Here is a 23,847-nt window from a genome sequence, read left to right as displayed (position 1 = left end):
TTTCCATTTTTGGGAAAACTGGATAAAAGTTATTTGATAAGCCATAATCTGTTATTATCCTCCATTAATCTTGCTGTTGAAAGTAAATCCCTAAGTTAGGATTTTGAGGGGACATCCCTAATCTGCAAGGAGTCTCAATCATCAGGGATTTCCTCCTTTGCTAGGGCTGATGTGGTTACAAGGTGGTTGCTGACCTTTGAGCTAATGAGGTATTGCGTGGGAGAGTGGGTTGCCACGTGCGTGTGCCTTTTGAGCTAAATATTTTGGCGGGCTTTGATCATGATCTGAGTTGGGGGATGTCCTAGGCCTCCTCCCTTTGCCAACGTGTTTTCTGAGGGACACCCGCAAGGACCACCTGACAGGTCTCCTTAGGCCTCCTAGGATGTTATGAGCTTCTCATTTCTTTCTTCTTTTTGGATCGCTTGAGTTTCTTTGATCTAGTTAATTTTTATGCAAATCAATATCTATAATTAAGATTTATGAAAATAAATTATAATAAATTCACGTAAAGTAAAATAAATATACACACATTTCATAAAATTTCAACCTGAATCTCAAATTTATTCTTAAAATTTTGAAATTTAACCACTCAACTAAGACATAATTGTATTTGTCTACATTGCCGAGTGGTGTTGAAATAGTAAATTGGCTGCGTGTTGTTTATTGCTTTTGTCTATTTTGGATAATTGATGGACACCTCATCCAATCACGTCAGAGAGATTGATATCAGATTGATGGTGATATTCCGCGTTTTGGTGTCAATTTTAAATCCATGTGTATTTTTATTTAACAATTAAAATAGAATAAAAAATATATTATTCTATTTTTTTTAACTAACTAAATACTATTTACTTTGTAGATATAATATCTTGTGATTCGTGAAGTAGTTATTAAATTTTAATTAAAATATTTCTGATTTATAACTTTATTTTATTATTATGATATGATAATTTTATTGATATAATACGAACCACGTGCTTCATTCTAGTATTTATAAAATTTCTAATTTATTAAATATATAGCAAGAAAAATTAAAGAACCCATTTTTCTTTCGACGTAGTAATTACATGACTACATGAATATATTAATATACTGTAATATATCAGTTCAATCTGTACATCAATATAACTAAAAGAAAAAATATAATAAATTCAAATAAAGTGAGATAAATACTCACATATGATAGACTCGAATCCATAATTTCGAACTTATTCATATGACCTCATCTTTAACCATTATGTGTCCTAAACCTATTTCAACCACTGGGAAAATTGCAATTGTGATATAAGGATGGTAAATTTTAGTCCTACTAGAGCTCAATTCGGTAATTAAATCATGTAATTCTATAAAATAAAATCTGTCAAAATTCACAAATCTATTCGGAATTTGGTATGTGGACCTCAATAGAGTCCCGATTTTCAACTAGATTGCAATTTTAAATGAATTTTGCTCTTTATATGTCTATTTTTTTCGTCATATTGCAATTTTTCGATGAGCCTTTTAATTTGTCAATTTTTTCTAAAAAAAAATAATTGAAGGACTTAATTATCAAATTAAATTCTAAAAGTATATATTCTTTTCTTTTGTTGTCCGTAAGGAAACAAAGACAAAACAACAACGAAAGAAGACGAGGAAAAACAAAGCACCTTCTGTTCCATACAAGATGCTTTTCTTCCGTATTTAGTTAAAAATATTGAGACATGGGAGCATCTGAACTTCCCACGAGGTCGAAAAAGAAAAGGTTTCTTTCTCTTTAACCTAATTCAAACTCCAACACATGCAGATGCTTTAAAAAATTATAATATTTGTGTAAAGCACAAAAACACGTGCTTCATTAGAAAAAAAATTATTATTGACTACAGGATTAGTGATTATGACTAAAAATTATGATAATTGACTACTATTAACTATGATTAAATAAAATCGATGCAAAAAAACTAGCTTTTTCATCATAAAAAAGTTATTTGCCACTGCTAAGATCCATGATCAACTCAAAAGTCATGGCGAATGCTTTAGCCACTATCGCCAAAAATCACTGTCGACAACTGTTGTGCGGCCGTGGCTAATAACTATTTGTTACGGCTATTTATTATTAATTGTGACAATTAATCATAATTAAATATTATAATTTTGTAGTCGCCACTGCAAAATTATGTAATAGTTGTGACATTTTTAGGGTTTTGGTCGTTCTAGTGAACACTTCATAATATTTCATATTTTTGGCCGTTGATGAAAGATGATATTATTGATAATATATTAAGTAATACCATCAGTTGTCTCTGATGATAGTTACACAAGTGACAATAACTTTTTTATTTGGCATTTTAGGGGATGGAAATCGAAAGTATACATAGTGTTTGAAATGCGTGGTTAGACGGTATAATTTTAAATAATCATAACTTTGATTCGGAAGGAGTTACGAGATAATCTACCTATTGTTTTGATCGTCTTTTTGAGGAGAATCTAACCCTTCACCATTTGTTGTGAGAGGTCACAATCTGTCGGTGAAATTCAATTATTTCGACCACTGTCCGTATGTTTCTTTAAATTTTCTCATTTTTAGTTGAATTTTGTTAATTTTTATATTTTTCTGTAGCTGTTGTTTAGGTTTATGTTTTATCAGATTATCACTAGGATGTTATGGTATGTTTCGACCAAATTCCCTACCTTGCTACGATAGATCGAGACTTACACCAGCTTGCCTTGATCAGAATTCTTTCTTTTAAATATCCGCAAACTCTATTTTAGGAATTCATTCACAAATAAAGTACTTTACTTGAAGTTTGAGTTTTTATAATATTAGAGACAAGTTCTTCCTTTATTCTATCAAATATTATTTCCGAAAAATAAACAACCGATGATGATTATGTTATGTAATTCTTGTTACTAATAGTATTACAAATATCATTAATATGACAAAAGAACATATTATTGAAAAAATATATATCAATGACTATTTTAGTGTATTTTTTGGCTCCAAAATTAATGGTTTTCGACATCTTTAACATAGTGACATATTTAGCGACGGTTGTCACTAATTAGTGTCAAATCATTCTTAACTCCTGTCATTACCTTAATGGACATTATTAGTATCATTAATATATAACTTCACATTCCAAATTAATACTCGACAGGATATGCATATGCATGCATGTTTGTCTTGTCTTAGGCATGCATGTGGATGCATTGGCAACTGGCCCTATTACTTAAACTGGCTGCTTCTTGTTTATTACTTTTGTCTGTTAATTTTTTGTTCGTCTCACATCACTTGATTCCAATGTTAGTTATATTGGAGAAAAATACAGGTAAGTCCTTCGATATCGCAAATCAATAAATTATTTTTTTATAAAAAAATAGTAATTTATCTGCCATATTTATGGTGACAAATGCAGTAATTATAAATATAAGGAAAAAAAATACAATTTAGTTATGTAATATAGAGGCGATAATTTTGATCTTTTATACATAAATTAATTCTCATAATATAATCCTATAACTTTAAATTTTTTGATAATTTTAGTCCTTTTCTACTTTATGTTATCGAAGACATTATGATATTGAAGATCAGTACCATCAATTACAACAAAAAGAGAAAAAAAGAAAAAAAACCTAATGTTGCTTGTCCATGATTTTTTAGACTAGTGGTTAAGGCAGAGCTGCTGAGGTTCTATCAATAAGTTTGAGATCACGGGTTCAAGTTTCACCAGATATGTTGGTATTTGTATCACTTTATGTGTATTTATCGTAATTTGTTTAATTATTTTTTATAATTCCATAAATTGATTTATTACTCAATTTATAGGAATTTTGATGTAATTATGTAATTATCGTTTAAAAACTGATCAAGAGCTTTTTTTTTTTTTTTTGGTATATTTCTAAATTACAAAAATTATGGTTTAATTACTCATGCTTGTCCTCTTTCCTTGCTACGTCCTTGTTTGTATGTACCCACAACATGATGGGATTTTTTTTTGGCTAAGTTGTCAGCCACATTCTGGAAGTGAATAATCGTGATTGATTGGATGAATTGAGATACTCAAAGCTCACAATAAAGTTAGGGTGACCACACCACAATAAAATATAATATTAGTAGTAAAATGTCAAATGATAATTTTGAAAATATTATTAAAATATGGAATAATTTTTAAATTATCTTCTTATATTGTTCAAAATAATTATATAAATCTTTATAAAAAAAATAAAACATCATTTTATCCCCCGTATTTTTTGAAAAATAGCATACTGACTTCTTGACGAGAGAGGTAATTTGCTCTTTTTTAAAAAGCACATGAGGTAAATTAAAAAATACATGTGATCGTTAAGTGCTTAGGACAAAAAAGTGCTACTTTATAAAAAAAAAAAAATTTATAGGATCAAAAGTGAGAATTCAAAAACTAATGGGACTAATAGAGTAAAGGTTTCTAACGGCCACGTGCTTTCCTGTAAAAGACCTAACGAAAATGTGCAACGGTAAGCAAAGTGGTAATTTTTAAAAGTTACGAGACTATAAGTAAGGATCCTGTAAATAATGAGAATAAAAGAAAAAAAACTCTAAATTATGGAAGGAACAGTATTATATCCCGATAAATGAAAAATGAGACTTTCAGAAACCAAAATTAGAAAGTCAATAGAAACACAAACCAAAAAAGATTTATCAGAAAAAAAAAAAAAAATTGATCTTGGAAGTTGGCCATAAGTTCAATATTTTCTTGTACATACCTATTTTCTGATTTAATTTGAGTCCGCAAGCGGCCTATTTTAGCAAAAAATGTTAGTTTCTTCTTATTATATTGTATGCATTACAAAATTCTGTTCAGCATAAATCGCGAAGGCACAAAACCATGTGGCCCCCAGAAATTAGTTATATATAATAATCGTCAAATTTTGGCATTTTGGGACTGGTAGGTAAAATGTCATGATATTTCTGAGGATGATGTTGCAAAATTTTCATTATTATTTTTAGGGCATGCACCAAAAATAATAATTGTGACATCTCTAACATGCAGGTGGCACTACCTCTATGTCCGTTTTCAATTTTAGGAGATGCTGTCCCAATTATTTTAATTTAGTGTGGCATGTTCCCGATTTTAATCAAGGGATTTTGTTCAACTCTCTAGAATGTTATTTTTGGCCCACATGATAATTAAGGATTATTAACTTTAGATGTGTTGTTATGACATTATACGTGTGAATGGTAACATGATTTTTTTGGGGGAAAAGAGAAAAGACATGGAGGTCATGGATATTTGGACTAATATTAGAATTTTAATTGCGATTTATCTTTCTTTTTTCAAAAGGGGAGGTTAGAAAAGTGGGAGTGGGTCGACAAGCCTAATTTAATTGGTGAAGTTGAAGTCCTGTCATGATTAAGGGTTATGGGTTCGAGTCCTATTAATATATGAAGGAATGGTCTACTTTAAAGTAATTGTTGATGACCTATTATAATATTAATTAGGGATAATTACATTTCCTCTCTCCTGACGTTCGATGTAATTACACGTAGATCTCTTGTGGTTTGAAAAATTACATTTAGTATCCATGAGGTTCGCTTCCGTCTAACAAACTTGTCTCTCTGTTAGTGAAAATTCACTGAATTTGTTGGCATTAACAAAAAGAACAGAATGAAAATTAATGTTTACCCTCGATTGACTCATTACTGATTTATTATAGGTCAAACAACTTTTTTTTGACTAAACTACCCTTATAACGATGAAGATATACCTCCTCATATGCATTAATATGTGAAGACTTATGAGGGTAATTTAGTTATAAAAATGTTTATCTGGCTTGTAATAAACCAATAATAAGTCAATTGCAGGTAAATATAAATTTTTATCCAAGTTTTTTGTTAATATAAGCAAATTTGGTAAATTTTGACTAATAGAGGGACTTATTTATTAGATTGTAGCAAACTTCAGGAGTGCTAGATGTAATTTTTCAAATTCGGGGGTTTCCACGTCTAATTACACCAAACCTTAGGGAATGGGAGTGTAATTATCCTTATTTATTATTAGTTAATTGTATATATTTAATACTGATAATTGACGTTTAATAATTATTAATATATGAAATTTATGATATAATTATAATTGATAAGTGTCGTATAATAATTGTTGATAAATGAAATTCATGACATATTTGTAATTGGCTATTAAAAAGAAGGAAAGAAAGACAAGAACAAAGAAGGGAAAGTTGGCTAGTAAAATCTTTTTTGGTATTTTCTTTTCCAACTCTAATTCTTATTTGATCATTCTCAGCTTCCGTTCCGCCTTGAAATTGAGTAGTTTAAATTTGTGTTCCGAGTGCTAATTATTTCATTTTTTTTTATTGTTTGAATATTTTTTCAATAATATTTTTGGGATTAGATTCCACCAACAATATGTTTTGATAAAAGTTATAATTTAACTTTAATCTCATACCTTTTGTTTAATTATTTATTATACCAATTAAATATTTTTTAATTTGTTCATGAAAATTAAGAATGAGACTAGCTAGTTTTGGGATTTAACTATAATGCATTTTCATAATAAATTATAAAATTATGAATTCAAATGTTATAATAATTTGTTTTTAAGAATTAAACATTTCAAAATTAATTTTCTCATAATTGATTATGTAACCATCGGGCTAAAGTAAGTCTTAATTAGCCAATTAATCAGCAACAAATTCATCGTCCTACTGCAAAAAAAAAAAAAAAAAAAAAAAAAACACAGTGGATACCGTCAACCAATTAAGTCGATCTGGTCTATTTCATAGTACGAAAATATGGATTATTCCCTATATTTTAATGACTGCAGTTTAAAAATCATGATAAATCAATACTATCTATCAAAGTCATACGGAATCAATGCAAAATTATAAGTTTTGACCACAGTTAATTAACATTTACTATGATTTTAACTATGACCAAAACATTTATCACGGTTTTGAGGTGTGGCTAATGTCTTGGTCTCACCTCCATAAACAATGGCTAATACTCGTTACACAGTCGTGGTCAATTAATTATATATTTTTTAATTTTCGTGCAATTTTTTTGTCATAATTTTTTTATAAATTAATATTAGAGAATGTCAAAATACTAGCTATAAATCAGATGAAGTAGTACTTGGAGATATACAGATCTAAATACTTATGGTAAAGAAAGAATAATATAATGTGTAATATTCGATTTTAAATTAATTAGTAGAAGCTCGTTTGAGCTCAATTTGTTAATTTAAAAGACAAAATTTAAATTTAATTTTTTGTTTAATAAATTGCAAGCTCGATTTGAACTTGATTCAATTATTAAAATTAATAATAGATTAAATATATTTAAAAATCAAATTACTCGAGCTCGAGTTTCTGATTTAACTAAAGTTCGTCTGAGCTCCATTTGATTATTAGTCAAATCAAGCTCAAAAACAAATTTTCAAGTTTGATAATAATAAAAATAAGCTCCAACAATGATACGTTGGATTCGATTCGATTCAATTTGTTTACAAACCCTATTTACTATTTTTTTCAAAAAATAAAGAAGAAGAAAATCAGTATAATAAACTCAAGCAGGGAGCATCCGTCCGTCTTAGCAGAAATAATCAAAGTCTTGGATCAACAACACTCTCTCTCTCTCTCTCTCTCTCTCTCTCTCTCTCTCTCTCTCTCTCTCTCTCTCTTTCAAATTTGATTGATTATTACATCATTCATTATATTTAAATTAAAATATTAATTCAATAAATCGATATCTTAAAATCAATAAACATATATATTAACAAACATACTCAAAGTAAATAAAGAAATAAGATAAACTATAAGAATTTTAGTGTTTAACCATGCTTAACTACAAACAAGTAGCCGTAGTAAATAATTATATTGATCACGGCCACTCAATGGTGATTGGATATGACTCTAACCACCGTTGAGTGGCCGTAATTTTAATAATTTTGTAGATATTAAATATAAAATATGGGTATCATCAACCCAATCTGATCTATTTGCAACTCAATTCATTTTCAATCTGTTAATTCAAATTCATTATAAACCCAAATCATATTGAACTTAACCTGTTAGGACCCGACCCAAACTCAACTTGTCCATTTGCCACCTTTAATTATAATTATTTATCACGATTTTTAGTCCATTATTATTAAAATATAGACAATATTGATTCTTTTTCCTCGTGAGCTGCTATATAAAACAGACAATAAAATCCACGTCTCCCAAAATTAAACTCATAATCTTTTAACTGTAAGTCCTCCGTCAATCCACTGAAGCAAGGGTTCGTCCAACACTAATCACTGTTTAACTGTAATGATTGAGGCGTGTAATTGGGTATTAAGATCTTGACTGCAGCCTCGTGCGAGTGCGAGGAAGGAATATCAGATATCTGGCTGCCTCATGTTTCCAGGTAACCTAAATAATTAATTTTTGGCTCTACCTGCATGTCATTTTGCATATCTCGATATTTGTTTGTCGTATTAAATGCCAAACCATGAGCTGTGCTTTTACCTTCAAAATTGTACAAATTATAAGTTTTAGTAAATTGATTTGGTGGCTTCACTATTTTTTTTAAATAAATCAATTATAATTATATTATAAATTTCAATCATTAATAATTAATGTACGTTGATTATTAATATTAAATATGTTAACTAACCAATAATTACTACTACAGTAGGCCAGAAGCTACTATTGAATGCCCACATATTGGTGGGCTCAAAACTCATAACCTTTTAGTCATGGGGGCTCAACTTCACCAATTAAACTATAGGCCTCGTTGCGGATTGTTACTAGTTAATGCTTCTTGGTACTTATTTTACATATTGTCACAAATATTTTCAGGATAACATTGCTAAAATAGAACGTCTAGTTTAATTTTTGTTGAGTGAAAATGAAGGTACAAAGTATTTGAGAAAATATATACATTTGCACCAAATAGTAAGGCTATTGAGGGGGAATAAATCGGAGAGTTGCAATCTAAATACACTTCACATGTCATGAACTAGAAAAATGGTTCTTTCAATTGTCTTCCAAAAGCCTCTTATCTGGGGACTGATGATGTAGACAAACGTCCCACATTAGTTCCGAACGAGGAGCTTGGACTGTTTATAAGCCCTAAGACCTCTTCTCTCTAGCGAAACACCTTTTCAAGAGAAATCCATAAGGTTCGTATAAAATCAGAGCAAACAATATACACAATGAATGCATCGATCGAGTCACAAGTCACATGAACTATAACACCATATTAGCAGTAGATTTATTCTGGACATCTACGCTTACTTTATATGAATACATATCATTCGATTTGGAACAATCATGATATAACTTTAATATTTATTTTCTGATCTTATAATTCCTAAAGTTTAGATTTTTTTTTTCATTTAACTTCCCCAATTATTTTTGGAGGTAAATATGTTATAGTACATATATCTTCTCTAAAAAAAATTTATATAAAAGAGATTCATTTTTGTCTGGAAAAACTACATAACAATATATTGACTCCTGGAAATACAACATGTGTAGGTCACATGATGAGATTCTAGTAATTTTTGCGCTGAAAAAGTTGACTGAAGGGACTTAAACGATGAAATAAAATATTAACTTTAAAAATGACAATTAGGTCCGACGTAGAGCTATTTGTGACACTTACCTAATTAATTATCTTAATACCTTTAACATTCGTTAATATGTATACAACTAATTTACTGTTTGGTCCCCTAACTATATATAATAACATTTTGATCCTCAAAACTTACCACATTGACTATAGTTATTAGAAAGATATATCCATGTTTGTTGTGGAAGATATTAAGCATTATTTTTGTTTTTCTTCTTTTATTTTTGATGTGTATAAGAAATTCCTCAACCATTGGATAAAAGACAAAAGAGAAAGAGTTAAGCAAATGAATAGAACGTTTTACATTTCATATATTAGCTCAAGAGGGGACCAATTGCAGCTTCAGTATTTCAGCCACCAATACTTTGTGATTTTTTTTTTATTTTTTTATTTTTAACATAGAAGCAATTTATTGAAGTAATTTTCAACGGAATTTCTTCTAATTAACTATGGATTACAAGGTGGAATAATTAATTGAGACTCTCTCGTTTTGACCGTCACAATTTTAAAAGTTATTCGCCTCTGATTTTTTCAAGTACTCTGTCTCTAAATCTGACATAATATCAAAGTTGGTTCCGTCTTTATGTCCGTCTCAAATACTATCTCCAAAGTGACCCCTAAATTTATGTCTCTAATTCTAATGTGAATATTGCAGTTCATCTCTAAATCCGTCTCTATTTGGCATGCATTGAAGTTCTAATAATTTCATGAATTTGTTGAGTTATTTCAAATTTAGAAATCCAAACAGTTACCTGCTTATTATAACATCAAAACACAACAAAAAAATACAACGCCTAAATGCATCACATACTAAACACTCATAAACTATATACGTATATTACTAAGATAATCATTCAACAAGCTATTTTCAAAACCTGCAAAAATAATCATCAACGAACAAACTAAGTCGTAAGACCATAGCAAGTTATTTACACACCCAACATTAATATTAATTCAAGTCAAGTTATAAAATCATCCAAAAAATTGAATAAACTAATCCTGCAAATAAGTCTAATTGACAATCAAACTACTGGGAATTAGCCTAACAATCAAGTAAGTTATTTGTTAGTCGAGCCGTACGAGTCACCAAGTTAAGAGATAATAAGTAGTTAAGCGGTACAATCTGCAACAAAATAAAAGGAAAAAAAGGACATTTGTTTATTTCTTACTACTATTGAAGATATGGATTATGGGACGAAAAATGCAATTTTTCCCTCTTTTTGGTTTTGTTCATATAACATCCACCCCCTTTAGCTTATGCAATTGGAAGCAAAAAGGATTAGATATTGTTTCATTCGACATGTTCCCACACATCAACACATTCATCACGGACAGAACATATATGTTTTTGAATAATTAGCCGAGATGCAAGATAATTTAAATCTTAATTTTAATTCGAATTGACAAAATTTGACAACTCCTCAAATTCAGATAACTCCAATTCTACAGCCTTATCTTTCGATCTGCAAATGCATGGCCAGCTTGTCTTGCATATTCTAGATTTTAAGTCCCATCATCAACCACTTATATCCTCAAAATATTTTTATGAAATGAAAAAACTATTGATATTCTGCACCTATAAAACCCCAACTCTCTTCTCTCCATTTTCCCATCACACAGCCTTGAAGCAAGACACATTGTATTCACATAGCAATCCATAATCAAGAAATGGCTTCAAGAGCTGCCACATCCACTGCCCTTCTGCTTCTCTTCAACCTTCTCTTCTTCACAATGGTGACCTCAACTTCTGTTCCCTGCCCACCAACACCCAAAACCCCCAGCCACGGCCACGGCCACAAGCACTCCAAGGCCAAGTGCCCAAAAGACACCCTCAAGTTGGGAGTTTGCGCCAACTTGCTCAACGACTTGGTGCACCTCGTCGTGGGAACCCCGCCCAAGACCCCATGCTGCACACTCATTAAAGGCTTGGCCGATCTTGAGGCTGCCGTATGCCTTTGCACAGCCATCAAAGCCAATGTCTTGGGCAATGACCTCAATATCCCACTCTCCCTCAGCTTGCTTCTCAACTATTGCGGCAAGAAGGTCCCCACTGGCTTCCAGTGTGCATAAGCCAACCAATTAGTTCATGCTGTCTAGTGTTTTTGAAGTCTTTTCTCGATATGGTCGTCCTTCTCATTGTTTCCTTTGTGTTTTAGTCTTCTGCTCATTTGTTGACGTTCATGCTAGATAAGGGAGATTATGTATTCGTACGGAAATAAGTTGGTGTATCTAATCGGTTAATATAGAAGGTTTCTCACCTTCTGTCATTATATATATAGCTTCTATAGCTGGAATAATATATTTGTGGATTTTGCATTAAAGTGAAATTGTGTACAACATTCAAATGTTCGATGCTCAATTATGCTGCTATGGTTTGGAAAATTGCAATTTTAGTTTTGTAATTTTTATTGTGTACGAATTGATTTTTGTAATTTAGTTTTGTAATTCTAAAAATTTTGATAATTTTAGTTTTTTTTGGGCCAATTCGGTGAAAATTGCATGAGAGTTGCACATGATCCAATTAAATTGTAATTTTAATTCTATAAATCAATTACTGCAGGACCAAAAATATCAACCTTCTAAGTTACAAAACTAAAAATGCCAATCCCTCCTTAAGTACATGACTAATTACAATTTAATTTGATCATGTGAAAATTACATGTAATTTTTTCGATTAAATTGACTAAAAAAAGACCAATTCGAAAAATTTTAAAATTATAAAACTAAATTAAAAAACAATTAATACAGAATAAAAAATACCGTCTCCCATAAATCTTATGACTAAAAATATATTTTTTTCGATCAATTATTTGGGAAAGACTTATTCATTCTTTTCATAGTACTTTAATTTTCAGCAAAATTGTTTTTTTCTCTTTTTGTCCCGTATAATAAATTAGGGGATCCCACGCTTTTTGGGGATTTATTTTGGTACCAAATTTAAACGTATTCACAAAGTTGGTCTAAAATTGGAATTTCGTTAAATTTTTTATGGCATGCAACTAGCACGCATTTCTCCTGTGGGCATTAAACGAGATGGGAAATATTGCATTGTAATTAAGGGGGTGTTAATATATAGTTCCAAATTTTACGGGTTTACTGTACTTAGTTGCAAAATTAAAATTATCATGCACTTTTTGTCCTTTTTTCAAATATTCCATTAAGAAAGTAAGAAAGTCGCATATGCATGCCTTATGTCTGTCAATTTACTGCAATAGAGTGAAGGTATGAATGTGCCTAACACATCACTAGAAGAAAATATTTAATTATGATTAAAAATAAATAATTATGTAAATAGTTATTCATCATAGTCATGCAAAAATTGTTGACTGTGATTTTGCAAGTGTGGATGAAATATTTATCATGATTAAACATTTGATATGGTTCATAGTCATTGCAAAAATAATTTTCATGGTGGATAATCTAAGTATATCAATTCGTTTTAATTTACTCATGATAAATAATAGTAGTTATTTACCATGATTTTAGTTCATAATTAATGTAGGCATGTATCCCACATCAGTTGCAGACGAGAAACTTGCGTGGTTTATAAGCCCCAAGGCCTCCTCTCCCTAGCGAGGTGCCTTTTCATTACAAAACCTTGAGGCTCATACGAGACGAGAGTGGATAATACCTCTTGCAACGGAGAACCGATCGAGTTGCAGGCTGCATTATTTGGCGCCATCTGTGGAAGCAAGGCCATGTGCCCCTTCCAAGGCCCTCGTCTCGAAGGCTGATGATGTAGGCAAACATTTCATATTGGTTGCAAACGAGGAGTTTGAGTAGCATATAAGCTCCAAAGTTTCTCTTCCTAGCGAGGCACCTTTTCAGGCCAAAACGGTTAGGCTCATACTAGGCTTGAATGGGCAATACCTCTTGCAATGGAGCACTGGTCGAGTAGCAAGTCCAACAAGCACTCTGGACACACTTTTTGCTCCATTTTTTCTTTCCCTTTTTTTTTTTGGACAAGATTTGGGGCAAAAACATTACAGTGAGGTACAATTATAGTCCTCAATATGTACAGACAACCTAGAATGCTGATTTCTTGCCCTATCACTAAAATCCAAACTTGTCCAAATGATCTAAAGGGGGGCCTTCATACTATTCAACTAATTTTGGAAAGTAGTCTTCATCGTCCATCATTTCCTATATTTCATTCGCTGGAGCTACTAAATCTAGTAAGTTCATGAGTGGTACTTTTGTAATTTTTCCATCAATGCCTTCCTCGATCAACATCGTTCATATTAAAGTTGATTGCTGAGGATCAAGCTCCTTATTCATGACTGTGACGTGATTTGTGTTGTCTAATTATGCTTGATAATGTGATTTATATTAGTTTGTAATCTTCCCATATCAGAGAGAAAGACCTAATTAACATACCTCAAAAGAGTTATTAATTACAGTTAACAAATGGTTCAACTATGACTATAATTTAAATTAGAGCTTATCATAGTTTAATTATAATTCATTTATTGTTGCAAGTTAAATATAATAATAATAATATATAAGATAATTTTTTTTAGTTAGTTTTTGAATAAATAATGATAATGAGATAAATTAAAAATGATTAAGAGTAAGGTAAAGTAGGTGTGGTTAAAAAAAAAAACTAAAATTCCTATGAAAAAAAATTACCAAGAAAGTGGTAAAAATTTATTATACTCATAAATATGACTTACTGTTGAAATATAGTATTATTTACATGTAACTATATATATATATATGTATATATAAATATATTGCGTAGTACACGTGTATATTAATTCTTATATAAATACGCCCTTCTTAAAAAAAACTATCTTAATTAACTATTATTTAACATATTTTAAGTGAAACTTTTATAATATTTGGACACAAGGTTATTTTATCTGTTTAGTTCATTTTACAAAATCGAAATGTGTGTGTGAGTTGTTTTAATTTTGAGCAATGAGAATGCATGCTTAAATTCATACAACTAATTGAGAGACGACATGCTCAACCGTTAACAAAATCCCTTGGTAATAAAGAAAATTAGAGTTGTTAAACTTGTTATAAACCCTTTCAATAGTGGTTAAAGACTGATAACATATGTCAGGATCTTTACGATTGGGGTTAAAAATTGAGAATACGAATCAGGACGTTCTCAATTCGGATTAAAAATTAAGAAATAAATTAAGACCTTCTTAGTCGAGGTTAGTACTATTAAATTTGGGTTTATTGCTCTTGAGGGCATCATGTAACTAAGGCATAGTACTTGGTGACATGGTCGTGTCTTGATCCTGACATGGTGCGCGATATTGAGTGGTATTAGAGCCATGTTTTACGAGAAAACTAACTTCAAATTGAATGAATGGAACATTTTGAGATGTAGTAGATTATAGTGAGCTTGCTTGTGGAAATAATCCTACCTCATCTCATCGGAACAAAGCATTGACTTGTTTGGCTATGAGAAACGCCTCTTTGCCATGCATGCTTACCAAATGTGTCCATCAGTTAGTATGTATTGTCTTCTTTAGATTGAGTGATTTACGTTCTTAATCATATTTATCATGTATATGCTTTCTAAATGTGTTAGGATCAGTATTTTTAACCTTAGGGGTTAATTTTTTATACATAGGCTATGTTTACTATGGCCATGTTTACCCAATCGGATTCCCTATTCAGCAGCGGGATTCATTTGGGATTTATAATGGGATTGCACAGTATGGGGCAGTGTAATGCTACGTTTACTACCCAGGACATTAATGACAACATATCCTTATGCATCTGCTTACTCACAGGGATTATATACAACACTTGCTAGTACCTTTACCTTTTTGCCCCCTTCAAAAAATGAAATTACATAGTCCGCTTATCTGTTCTTCATTTCTCTTTCCCCCCTTTTCCCCTACATCTGATTTATCGACGTTTTGCAGCAAAGCTCGATATTCCGACCGATTCCTTCGAAACTACGACACGGACCACCATATTTTGGGTAAGTTAACCGTCACCCACACATTATCCGCAAGCTGGTACCTAGTATTGGTACCGCTTAAAATGTTTTGAGGAAGCCGTATTTTGGTATTCTAGGATTTGTCAAGTGTCCGATGATCTTCGTGCAGCAGGCTAATTCCGTGGGTTCCTAACCGCTTCCGAACATAATACTGTGAGGTTAACATTTATTCCCAAAGCAACTTGTTCCCCTTTTTTCAATTTGTTTACCCGCCTTTCTGTCCGTTGTTCTGATATGCAAAAAGTTTTGTCCGCCTTTCTGTCCGTAGGCTTATCTTACAATTGGTTTCCTTGGATCATCCTGTTGCATCCTTTCACTTTGCTTCCATAGGGCAACGTACATGTAGACCTATTCTTCAAAACACGATTTTAGTAGTAACGATTCCGATGTTAGAACGGGTAGTTTGGCACCATTCTTCTGCCTCAAACGACCAAGTTGTGCGTTTTTGCTATTGTGGTAAGGATGTGGTCGTACGCACTTCATGGACCACCCTAAACCCAAGTAGAAGATTTCGCGGGTGCCCGGGCAATGAGGTACGTTAATCAATAAAATAAATATTTAAATTGTGCAAATAATGTTTTGGGGATAATTCGTATACGATACTCTCAACCGTAGACGAATTATCCCTACATTTGTATATCTTCCATTATCGAGGATAGCTACATATACATCAGATACCGTTCTTTTTTCTCAGGGGCATTACTGCGGTACATTCCAATGGGTTGACCCTCGAATGTTCCGCAGGTCTAAGGAGATTATTCCTAGATTGTTGAACAGAATTTCCGAGTATGAAAGTCGGATGAAACGTTTAAATGAACGTCTACAAGTAGAGGAGACGCGCCGTTCTATATTAACAAATTATTTACTTGTCTTAATATTTGTTTGGCTGATGACTATTTGTATTGCGTTTCATGTCTAACCTTGCTTAATTCCTCGTACTGTGTATATTTTCTTTGTTAACTACAGTATGCATCCACGCTTTCATTTATGCAATATTCATTATGGCTTGCGCAGAACTGACAAGTGCTCCTAACTTTGCCAGGTTAAAATTATTTTGCCTACTTGATGTTGTACTGTACATTCTCTCAAATTATTTTATCACGTGTGTACTGTTTTCCATTTCTCATTATTATCACTTCACAGAAGATTAATAATCTGCTTTGGCCGTTGGTTTACCTTATTTGCAACATACAGATATTTACATCTCAAATGCATTCTGTAACTTATTACATTTAAGCATAAATGTCGCTCAGTATTCGTACGCTTTAATTTTCCGTTTTAAATAAGTTCTTATGAGTACATTGTACAATTATATTAGTTGATTTGCTAGTTAATACTACGAACTTCCATTGTATGGTGAACGCTACATTACTTAACGTCATATATATGAAACTAGCTGCCCCTTAACTTTTCCCAATTAGCCTGACTATTCCCTCAAATCCGAATTTAAATGCTGCACAGGCATTCATTTATCCAATTGCCCATTGCCCAACTACTTCTTATCTTGACAGAACTTTCAACATTAATTGGGGACCTGATCAGGGTCTTTAATTTGATGCGGATGTTACAAAGTGGCAGGGGGATCCCATTGTTTCCATCCGCTTCATATGCATTTACCACTAAGGCCCCTCCAAACCCAGAGATTGTGTCAGAATGTGGGATTAATTAAACCCATCTACCATTATTTAATGCAACAGACACATGAATTAATGTATGTGGACCTACTACTTGTCATCAATACTATATGTACAGTTTTTGCAAGTCAATGGCTAACACATCATATCACAATACCCTCTTTCCCACTATAAATGTGAGCGAATTGCTGAATCCATCTCATTGCAACATCCTTCCCTTTTATGCCCAAGCATCTTACTTTTGCCAAAGATAGTTAATGATGTGGCCTGATGGATTCTACTATCAAAGGTACATGTTTTATTGTACCAAGTGGACCAAAGATATGGAAAAAACTTTTGTTAGTAAATTGTTGTATCATGCCAAGAAAGGATGATTTCACCCTGATCGTGAGAACAAATTTGTAATAACTGATGCTTTGGAGGAGGTGCAAAAATGTCACGAAGGCAAGATTGATTTCGATTGGGGAAAATATATCATTAACTTCCTTCGCGAGAGACACGAGGTGTTCAGGAAGCTGATTGCCTGCTGGGATGTTGTCCATAACAGTAGGCTATGATTCGTAACTGCGGTCAACTCAACATGGAAGGAATTCTGCAAGGTCATTTGTTCGTTTTGATGTTTGTATGTACATGATTTTATATTAGTACATTACGTATAACACTGACAATTTGTACTTTTGTTGTTGATGCTGTATGACTTCTTCGTTATAGGATTCTCGCATAGGCAAATGCTATGTCCATGTGTACGAAGACATGTGGGATGACTTATGTAAGCTGTTTGCTCTACCGGTGGACTCAAATACTGTTTCTGTTGATGATGAAGCTCTGTAAGGCAATGAAGGGGAGTCCAAGGAACAGCCTGCTCGTCATGCCATCGTCGAAGCAACCGAATTTCTGGGTGATCCACAAAAAGACCCATGTCCTTATGGGTATATCTCTGATAGCCTGACCTCTAGCTCTTCCCTATGGAATTTCGTTGACGATTTCTATGGTTGCGAGGATGACGCGGATTCCTTGCAGCCACTCCCGGGTGTTCCAAGAGCTGAACAGAAAAGCAGAATTAAGCCATGTGAGAGCCCAGTTGCTACAAAGTCCGAAGAACAAGCGAGCTCCTTGGCATCAAATCGCACTTTGGTAAAGAAGGAAGATTGAGGTAGCAAAAGTTTGTGGGATCTAAGGTGAAAGGTCGTCTAAGGTGGTTGTCTAAGTTTGAGGAAGAAGGTCGTCTAAGGTACTTGCTTGCATGGGATCTTTTATATTATGTATATATACTTATATATATATATAGGTATTTATATCTAATTATGTATTAAAAATTTTGCGGAATTTTATCGGGAATAATATTGTATTTTGCAATATTTTCTCATTCCGTCGAAGGTTATTTTACTTTCTTTTTTAGTATGCCTATAATGCATTAATGTGTATCAGGCAAGGAATGTTTGTTCATGACAGTTGGAGGTGGTATTGTTTTTTTCTATATGATTGCATGGGTTATATAGGTTATGTGGACCACCTGCATGTATTATTCGTTGCGGCTGTACTGCTGTACACTTTTATTTTAATGAATGAACTAACGGAAAGTTTTTTTTAACTATTTGTCAGCTATTGTAACTTCATTGTATTTATATGTAATTTATTTTGTCATTTTTTTTATTATTGGCCAAATATCATTATTTTTTATTGCATAACGTGCACATAGCAGCCCAATTATTTATTGGGTGTTTTAACTGTTGAACTTAATTTGTAATTTAGTATAAAAACATTTTCACATACAGAGTTAATGCTGTATCTGAAATTTGAAGTCATGTATTCATTGTTAATTGTGCATTATCCTAAAACACATCACTAACTAGCAATAAATAATGCTCATTTCCAAAACACCCTTCAAGAATCACTGCAGGCAATGATGAGAAGCTGGAGATTTTTTGCGGCATACAAAATGCTTCAAGTCCGTATCTATATAAATGGACAGCTCGCTGGAAGCTGAAAAGCCGTGAACATCTATTCCCAAACCCTATTCAGCATCCTTATTTGTCTTTCCACTTCAACCACCGGCAGCCTACGATGAAGTTGCCAAAATGCCTTGTCGGAAATATCCAATGGGTCAGTCGCGCTATTTTTATACTCGTACCTGGACGAAGCAGGTGGACAATGCATTCTGTACCTACCTGCACATCCATGCCATAATGGGCAGCCCACAGACAAACCCACTACGCACGCTAAACTCTGTGTTCCGAAACACGGTGAATGCCGTGAACGAGTATGCCCGGCGCTCCTGGTCTTACGATTTCTTCAGATCCAGACTCAAGTTGTTAGGTTTGCGATATGACACTTTCGGGAAACTGTTTCAGGAACCTAATATCAGGTGGAACGAAGAATCCAACCGGATGTCTGGAACTAAAGAAGATTGGCGCAGAATCATACGAGTATGACACTTTTCCTTGCATTTTGTACCCACTTTTTATGTACGCAGGTGCATTTGCACCCTCAAAAACCACTAAAATATGCAGGAAAACTCCTTCGCTAAGGTGTATTACTACTTCGATGAGTCAAAATGGGAGCAGCTTCAGGAGATCTTATTAGGGGTAGTAAAAAAGACATGATTTGACAGTGAACAGTAATTTTTATCTCCCAAAATGCAATATTAAACATATAAAATACTTATTTTAAATTATGTCCAAAAATAAATTCAAACATACATATTATCTCTAACATACACTTATTTATCTTTGTTTTTCTCTCTCTATCTCCACAAAACACTCAAAAAACGGATCCAAATATTATATATGTGTTTTGCAGCTAATTTGTATTATATCAATAAAATTATGATATTATAATAATCTAATAAATCTATAAATAACAAATATTAACTACAATTAAATCCGTCGACATGATTAGATGTGGTGTCCATCAATTATCGGAAAATAGACAAAAACAACAAACAATTTACTAATGCAACAACACGCGTCAATGTAGACAAATGTGCGAATTTGATAGAAACAACAATATATTAATGGATTGTACAAATAATAATAAATCAACTGAATTTGAAACCAAAACCCGTGACTCTAATCATGTTCATTAATTAATTACAGGAATTAAGAATGATTAGGCCCTAATTAATGACATGAGTTGCTTTAACTACATATGTCTCGATAAAAATTCCTGACCTCTGTTTTTAATAGGACACTACAAAAAACATGGGACTAATATTCTCTACATTATAAATCACCACCATAAATATTATTTATCACAATTAAATAATTTTTATGATTTTTAGCAAAGAGCAATATTTTGGCATTGTCTCTAAAAACAACGACTAATAATTATTACATAGTAATAAATAATTAACATTAATTATGATTTTTTACTTTTAACTATAGTAGTTAACCATAATTTGCTGCTAATTGCAAAGTAGGAAAATCACATTTTTAGTCCCATATATTGGAATTTTTTTAGTTTAATTTATTTGTTGTTCTTTTCTTATATTGCATCTCATAAATTAATTTTTGTTTTCACATGACTTTTCATTTAATAATTAACGACAAAATCATGTACGAAATGTGTGCCTCTTGAAAGACTGGTGTGGAGGAGCTAAATGAGTTTGAGAAGGAGCAACCGCGAAGAGAGGAACAGGGTTTCAAAACGAAGAAATCAAGCACATTGGAGGGTGACGAAGTTGCTGACAGAGGAAGTTTGCGGTGAAAGGGGCTGTAGAAAAAAAAAAAAATTAGAAAATTGCGATATCGCCCATTTCTCTAGAGAGAAAGTGCAATATTTCTTTTATTGGACGGGAAACAACCCTCACATGTTGGACTAATGGTCCAGTGACTTTTTTTTTTTAATTATTAGATTGAAATATCACGTGAAGACTGAAAATGAGAAATTTATGGGATGCAATACCAGAAAATCGTAATTAGCGGGATTAAGTTAAAAATGGGCCTAACTTATAGAATTAAAAATACAATTTTTCCAGCAAAGTCAAAGTTCTTACCAACGAAATTTACTATGACTGTTTGCCACAGACGGACATTCATGACAAAATTTTCCATGACTACAAAATCTGTGTCGCCCCTATAACACTCACTAGAAAACAAATTACCATTAGCTACAATATTAGTGGTTATGGCTAAAAACAATGGTAAATGACTACTATTAATTGCGATTAAATTAAACCAATACAACAAACTAACGTTTCCACCATGAAAGAGTTATTTGTCATGGTCGAAACATATGAGCTATGAAAAATGTTTTAGTCACCCTCACAAAACCACAACTAACAACCGTTGCATAGCCATAGTCAATAACTATTTGCTACAGTTATTCAATATTAACCATGGCAACTAACCGTGATTAAATGTTATGATTCTTTTTGTGACTAATTGTGGTGCCACGGACTTTCATTTTGTGGCAAAAATTTCTGCAACGGTTTTTTGGTAGAATCCGTCGCAATTTCTTTGACAATCAGACAGTTTTTCTGTAGGGAGGGACATACAAATATTACAGGAGGGAATAAATCATATGCGACAAATAAATATAGAAAAGGCAGAATATTGGCATTTTGATCAAACAACATTCCTAATAATCCAAAGGACTCCAAGAACATGAAGGCACATCGGGTAGTTTAGACCAGTGCTAGTAAAATATGTTAAACACGAATCTGGAAGAAGAAAAGCAATTTTAGTTTTGTAATTTAGTGGGTGGTATTTTTGATTTTGTATAAATTAATTTTGTAATTTAATCTTTCAACCTCATATTTTTTGCAATTTTAGTAATTTTTCAGTCAATTTGATCAGAAAATTGCATGTGACTTGTGCATCATGACTTGATTAAATTATAATTTTAGTCTTATAAATTCATACAGGACAAAAAATGCCAACTCGCCAAAATTAAAGGACTAAAAATGCTAACATCCCCTAAATTACAGAATTAAAATTGTAATTTAAACGGGTCATGTGTAAGTCACAAGTAATTTTCTTGCTACGACATGAAAATTAATTCGTGCAGGACAAAAAATACTATGTTAATAAATTACAGGATCAAAATTCCATTTTTTTCCGTATGCACATGATCATGTGCTTTGCTTATCCATCGAAGAGCATCTGTCCATCTTATCACAAATGAGTCCAAATCTTGAATAATTAATTAATAAAGATCAACACTAATCACTGTTTAATCTTAATAATTGACGCCTGTAATTCTGTATTAAGATCTTGACTGCTGTCTCGTGTGATGAGGAATATATGGCTGCCTCATGTTGTACATATGTCCATTTTTTTCACAAAGGAATTTTCTTGCAAAGTTTTCGTAGTTTGATCACATGTAAGGAATTTATGGCTTTTCCTTAATTTGTGTTGGTTGGACGTGGATGAGTTATTGAGATCTATTTAAATAAGATCAATTACATCTTATTTAAAATTGAAGTAAGAAAAATAAATAACGACTCCTCAAATTCAGATAACTCCAATTCTATAGACTTATCTTTGGATCTGGAAATGCATGGCCAGCTTGTCTTTGCATATTCTACATTTCATCAACCACTTGTACCCTCACAATATTATTAACCAAGAAATGGTTAAAATATTCATATTGTTCATCTATAAAACCCCAGCACTCTTCTCTCCATTTTCCCATCACACAGCCTTGAAGCAAAAGCTGCCACATAGCATTCCATAATCAAGAAATGGCTTCAAGAGCTGCCACATCCACTGCCCTTCTGCTTCTCTTCAACCTTCTCTTCTTCACAATGGTGACCTCAACTTCTGTTCCCTGCCCACCAACACCCAAAACCCCACGGCCACCATGGTGACCTCAACTTCTGTTCCCTGCCCACCAACACCCAAAACCCCCAGCCACGGCCACGGCCACAAGCCCTCCAAGGCCAAGTGCCCAAAAGACACCCTCAAGTTGGGAGTTTGCGCCAACTTGCTCAACGACTTGGTGCACCTCGTCGTGGGAACCCCACCCAAGACTCCATGCTGCACACTCATTGAAGGCTTGGCAGATCTTGAGGCTGCCGTATGCCTTTGCACAGCCATCAAAGCCAATGTCTTGGGCATTAACCTCAATGTTCCAGTCTCCCTCAGCTTGCTTCTCAACTACTGCGGCAAGAAGGCCCCATCTGGCTTCCAGTGTGCATAAGCCAACCAAGTTTAATTATCCTCTCTACTGTTTATTTTCTAAGTATTTTTTCTGTATGGTCTTTCTCAATATTGTTTCTTTGTGTTATATCAGTTTTCTGCTTAATTATTGGTCCATTTGATTGGCTAATAGAAGGTCTGACCTTCTATTAATTGTCAATATAGCTTCTATTGCAGTACTGATTTTTTTATGGATTTAGCAATAAAATGAAATTATTCAAAGCTTTTCAAATGCTCCATGCTCGACAATTTAATTGGTGACACTAAACGAAAATTTACTATATATTGATTATATTTTTATTGGTTATGAACTAAAATTATCGTAGATAATTATTATTAATCATGATAAAAAAATCAATTCAAAAACTTAAATTATCCACTATGAAAATTATTTTTATATTGATTTTTTGCCATGACAAATAACTTAGAGACAATAGCCAACAACAATTGTTGGTCGTGATCGATAACAATTTATTACGACTATTTACTTTTAACATAACAATTAACTATAGTTAA

At 32.6% G+C, this 23,847-nt stretch overlaps 1 protein-coding gene and 1 pseudogene across 1 annotated transcript; both read left to right on the top strand.

The window, feature by feature from the left end:
- LOC105164307 lies at positions 11,182 to 23,556 on the top strand (annotated as a pseudogene).
- LOC105164306 (14 kDa proline-rich protein DC2.15-like) lies at positions 11,193 to 11,937 on the top strand. The gene has a single exon (XM_011082927.2). The coding sequence runs from the start codon at positions 11,261 to 11,263 to the stop codon at positions 11,660 to 11,662; it is 402 nt and encodes a 133-aa protein (XP_011081229.1). The 5' UTR covers positions 11,193 to 11,260; the 3' UTR covers positions 11,663 to 11,937.

The sequence above is a fragment of the Sesamum indicum genome, linkage group LG6 (genome assembly GCF_000512975.1).
Source record: "Sesamum indicum cultivar Zhongzhi No. 13 linkage group LG6, S_indicum_v1.0, whole genome shotgun sequence".
NCBI classification, from domain to species: Eukaryota; Viridiplantae; Streptophyta; class Magnoliopsida; order Lamiales; family Pedaliaceae; genus Sesamum; species Sesamum indicum.
Note: the sequence above shows the minus strand (reverse complement) of the source record. Positions and strands in the feature narration are given on the sequence as shown.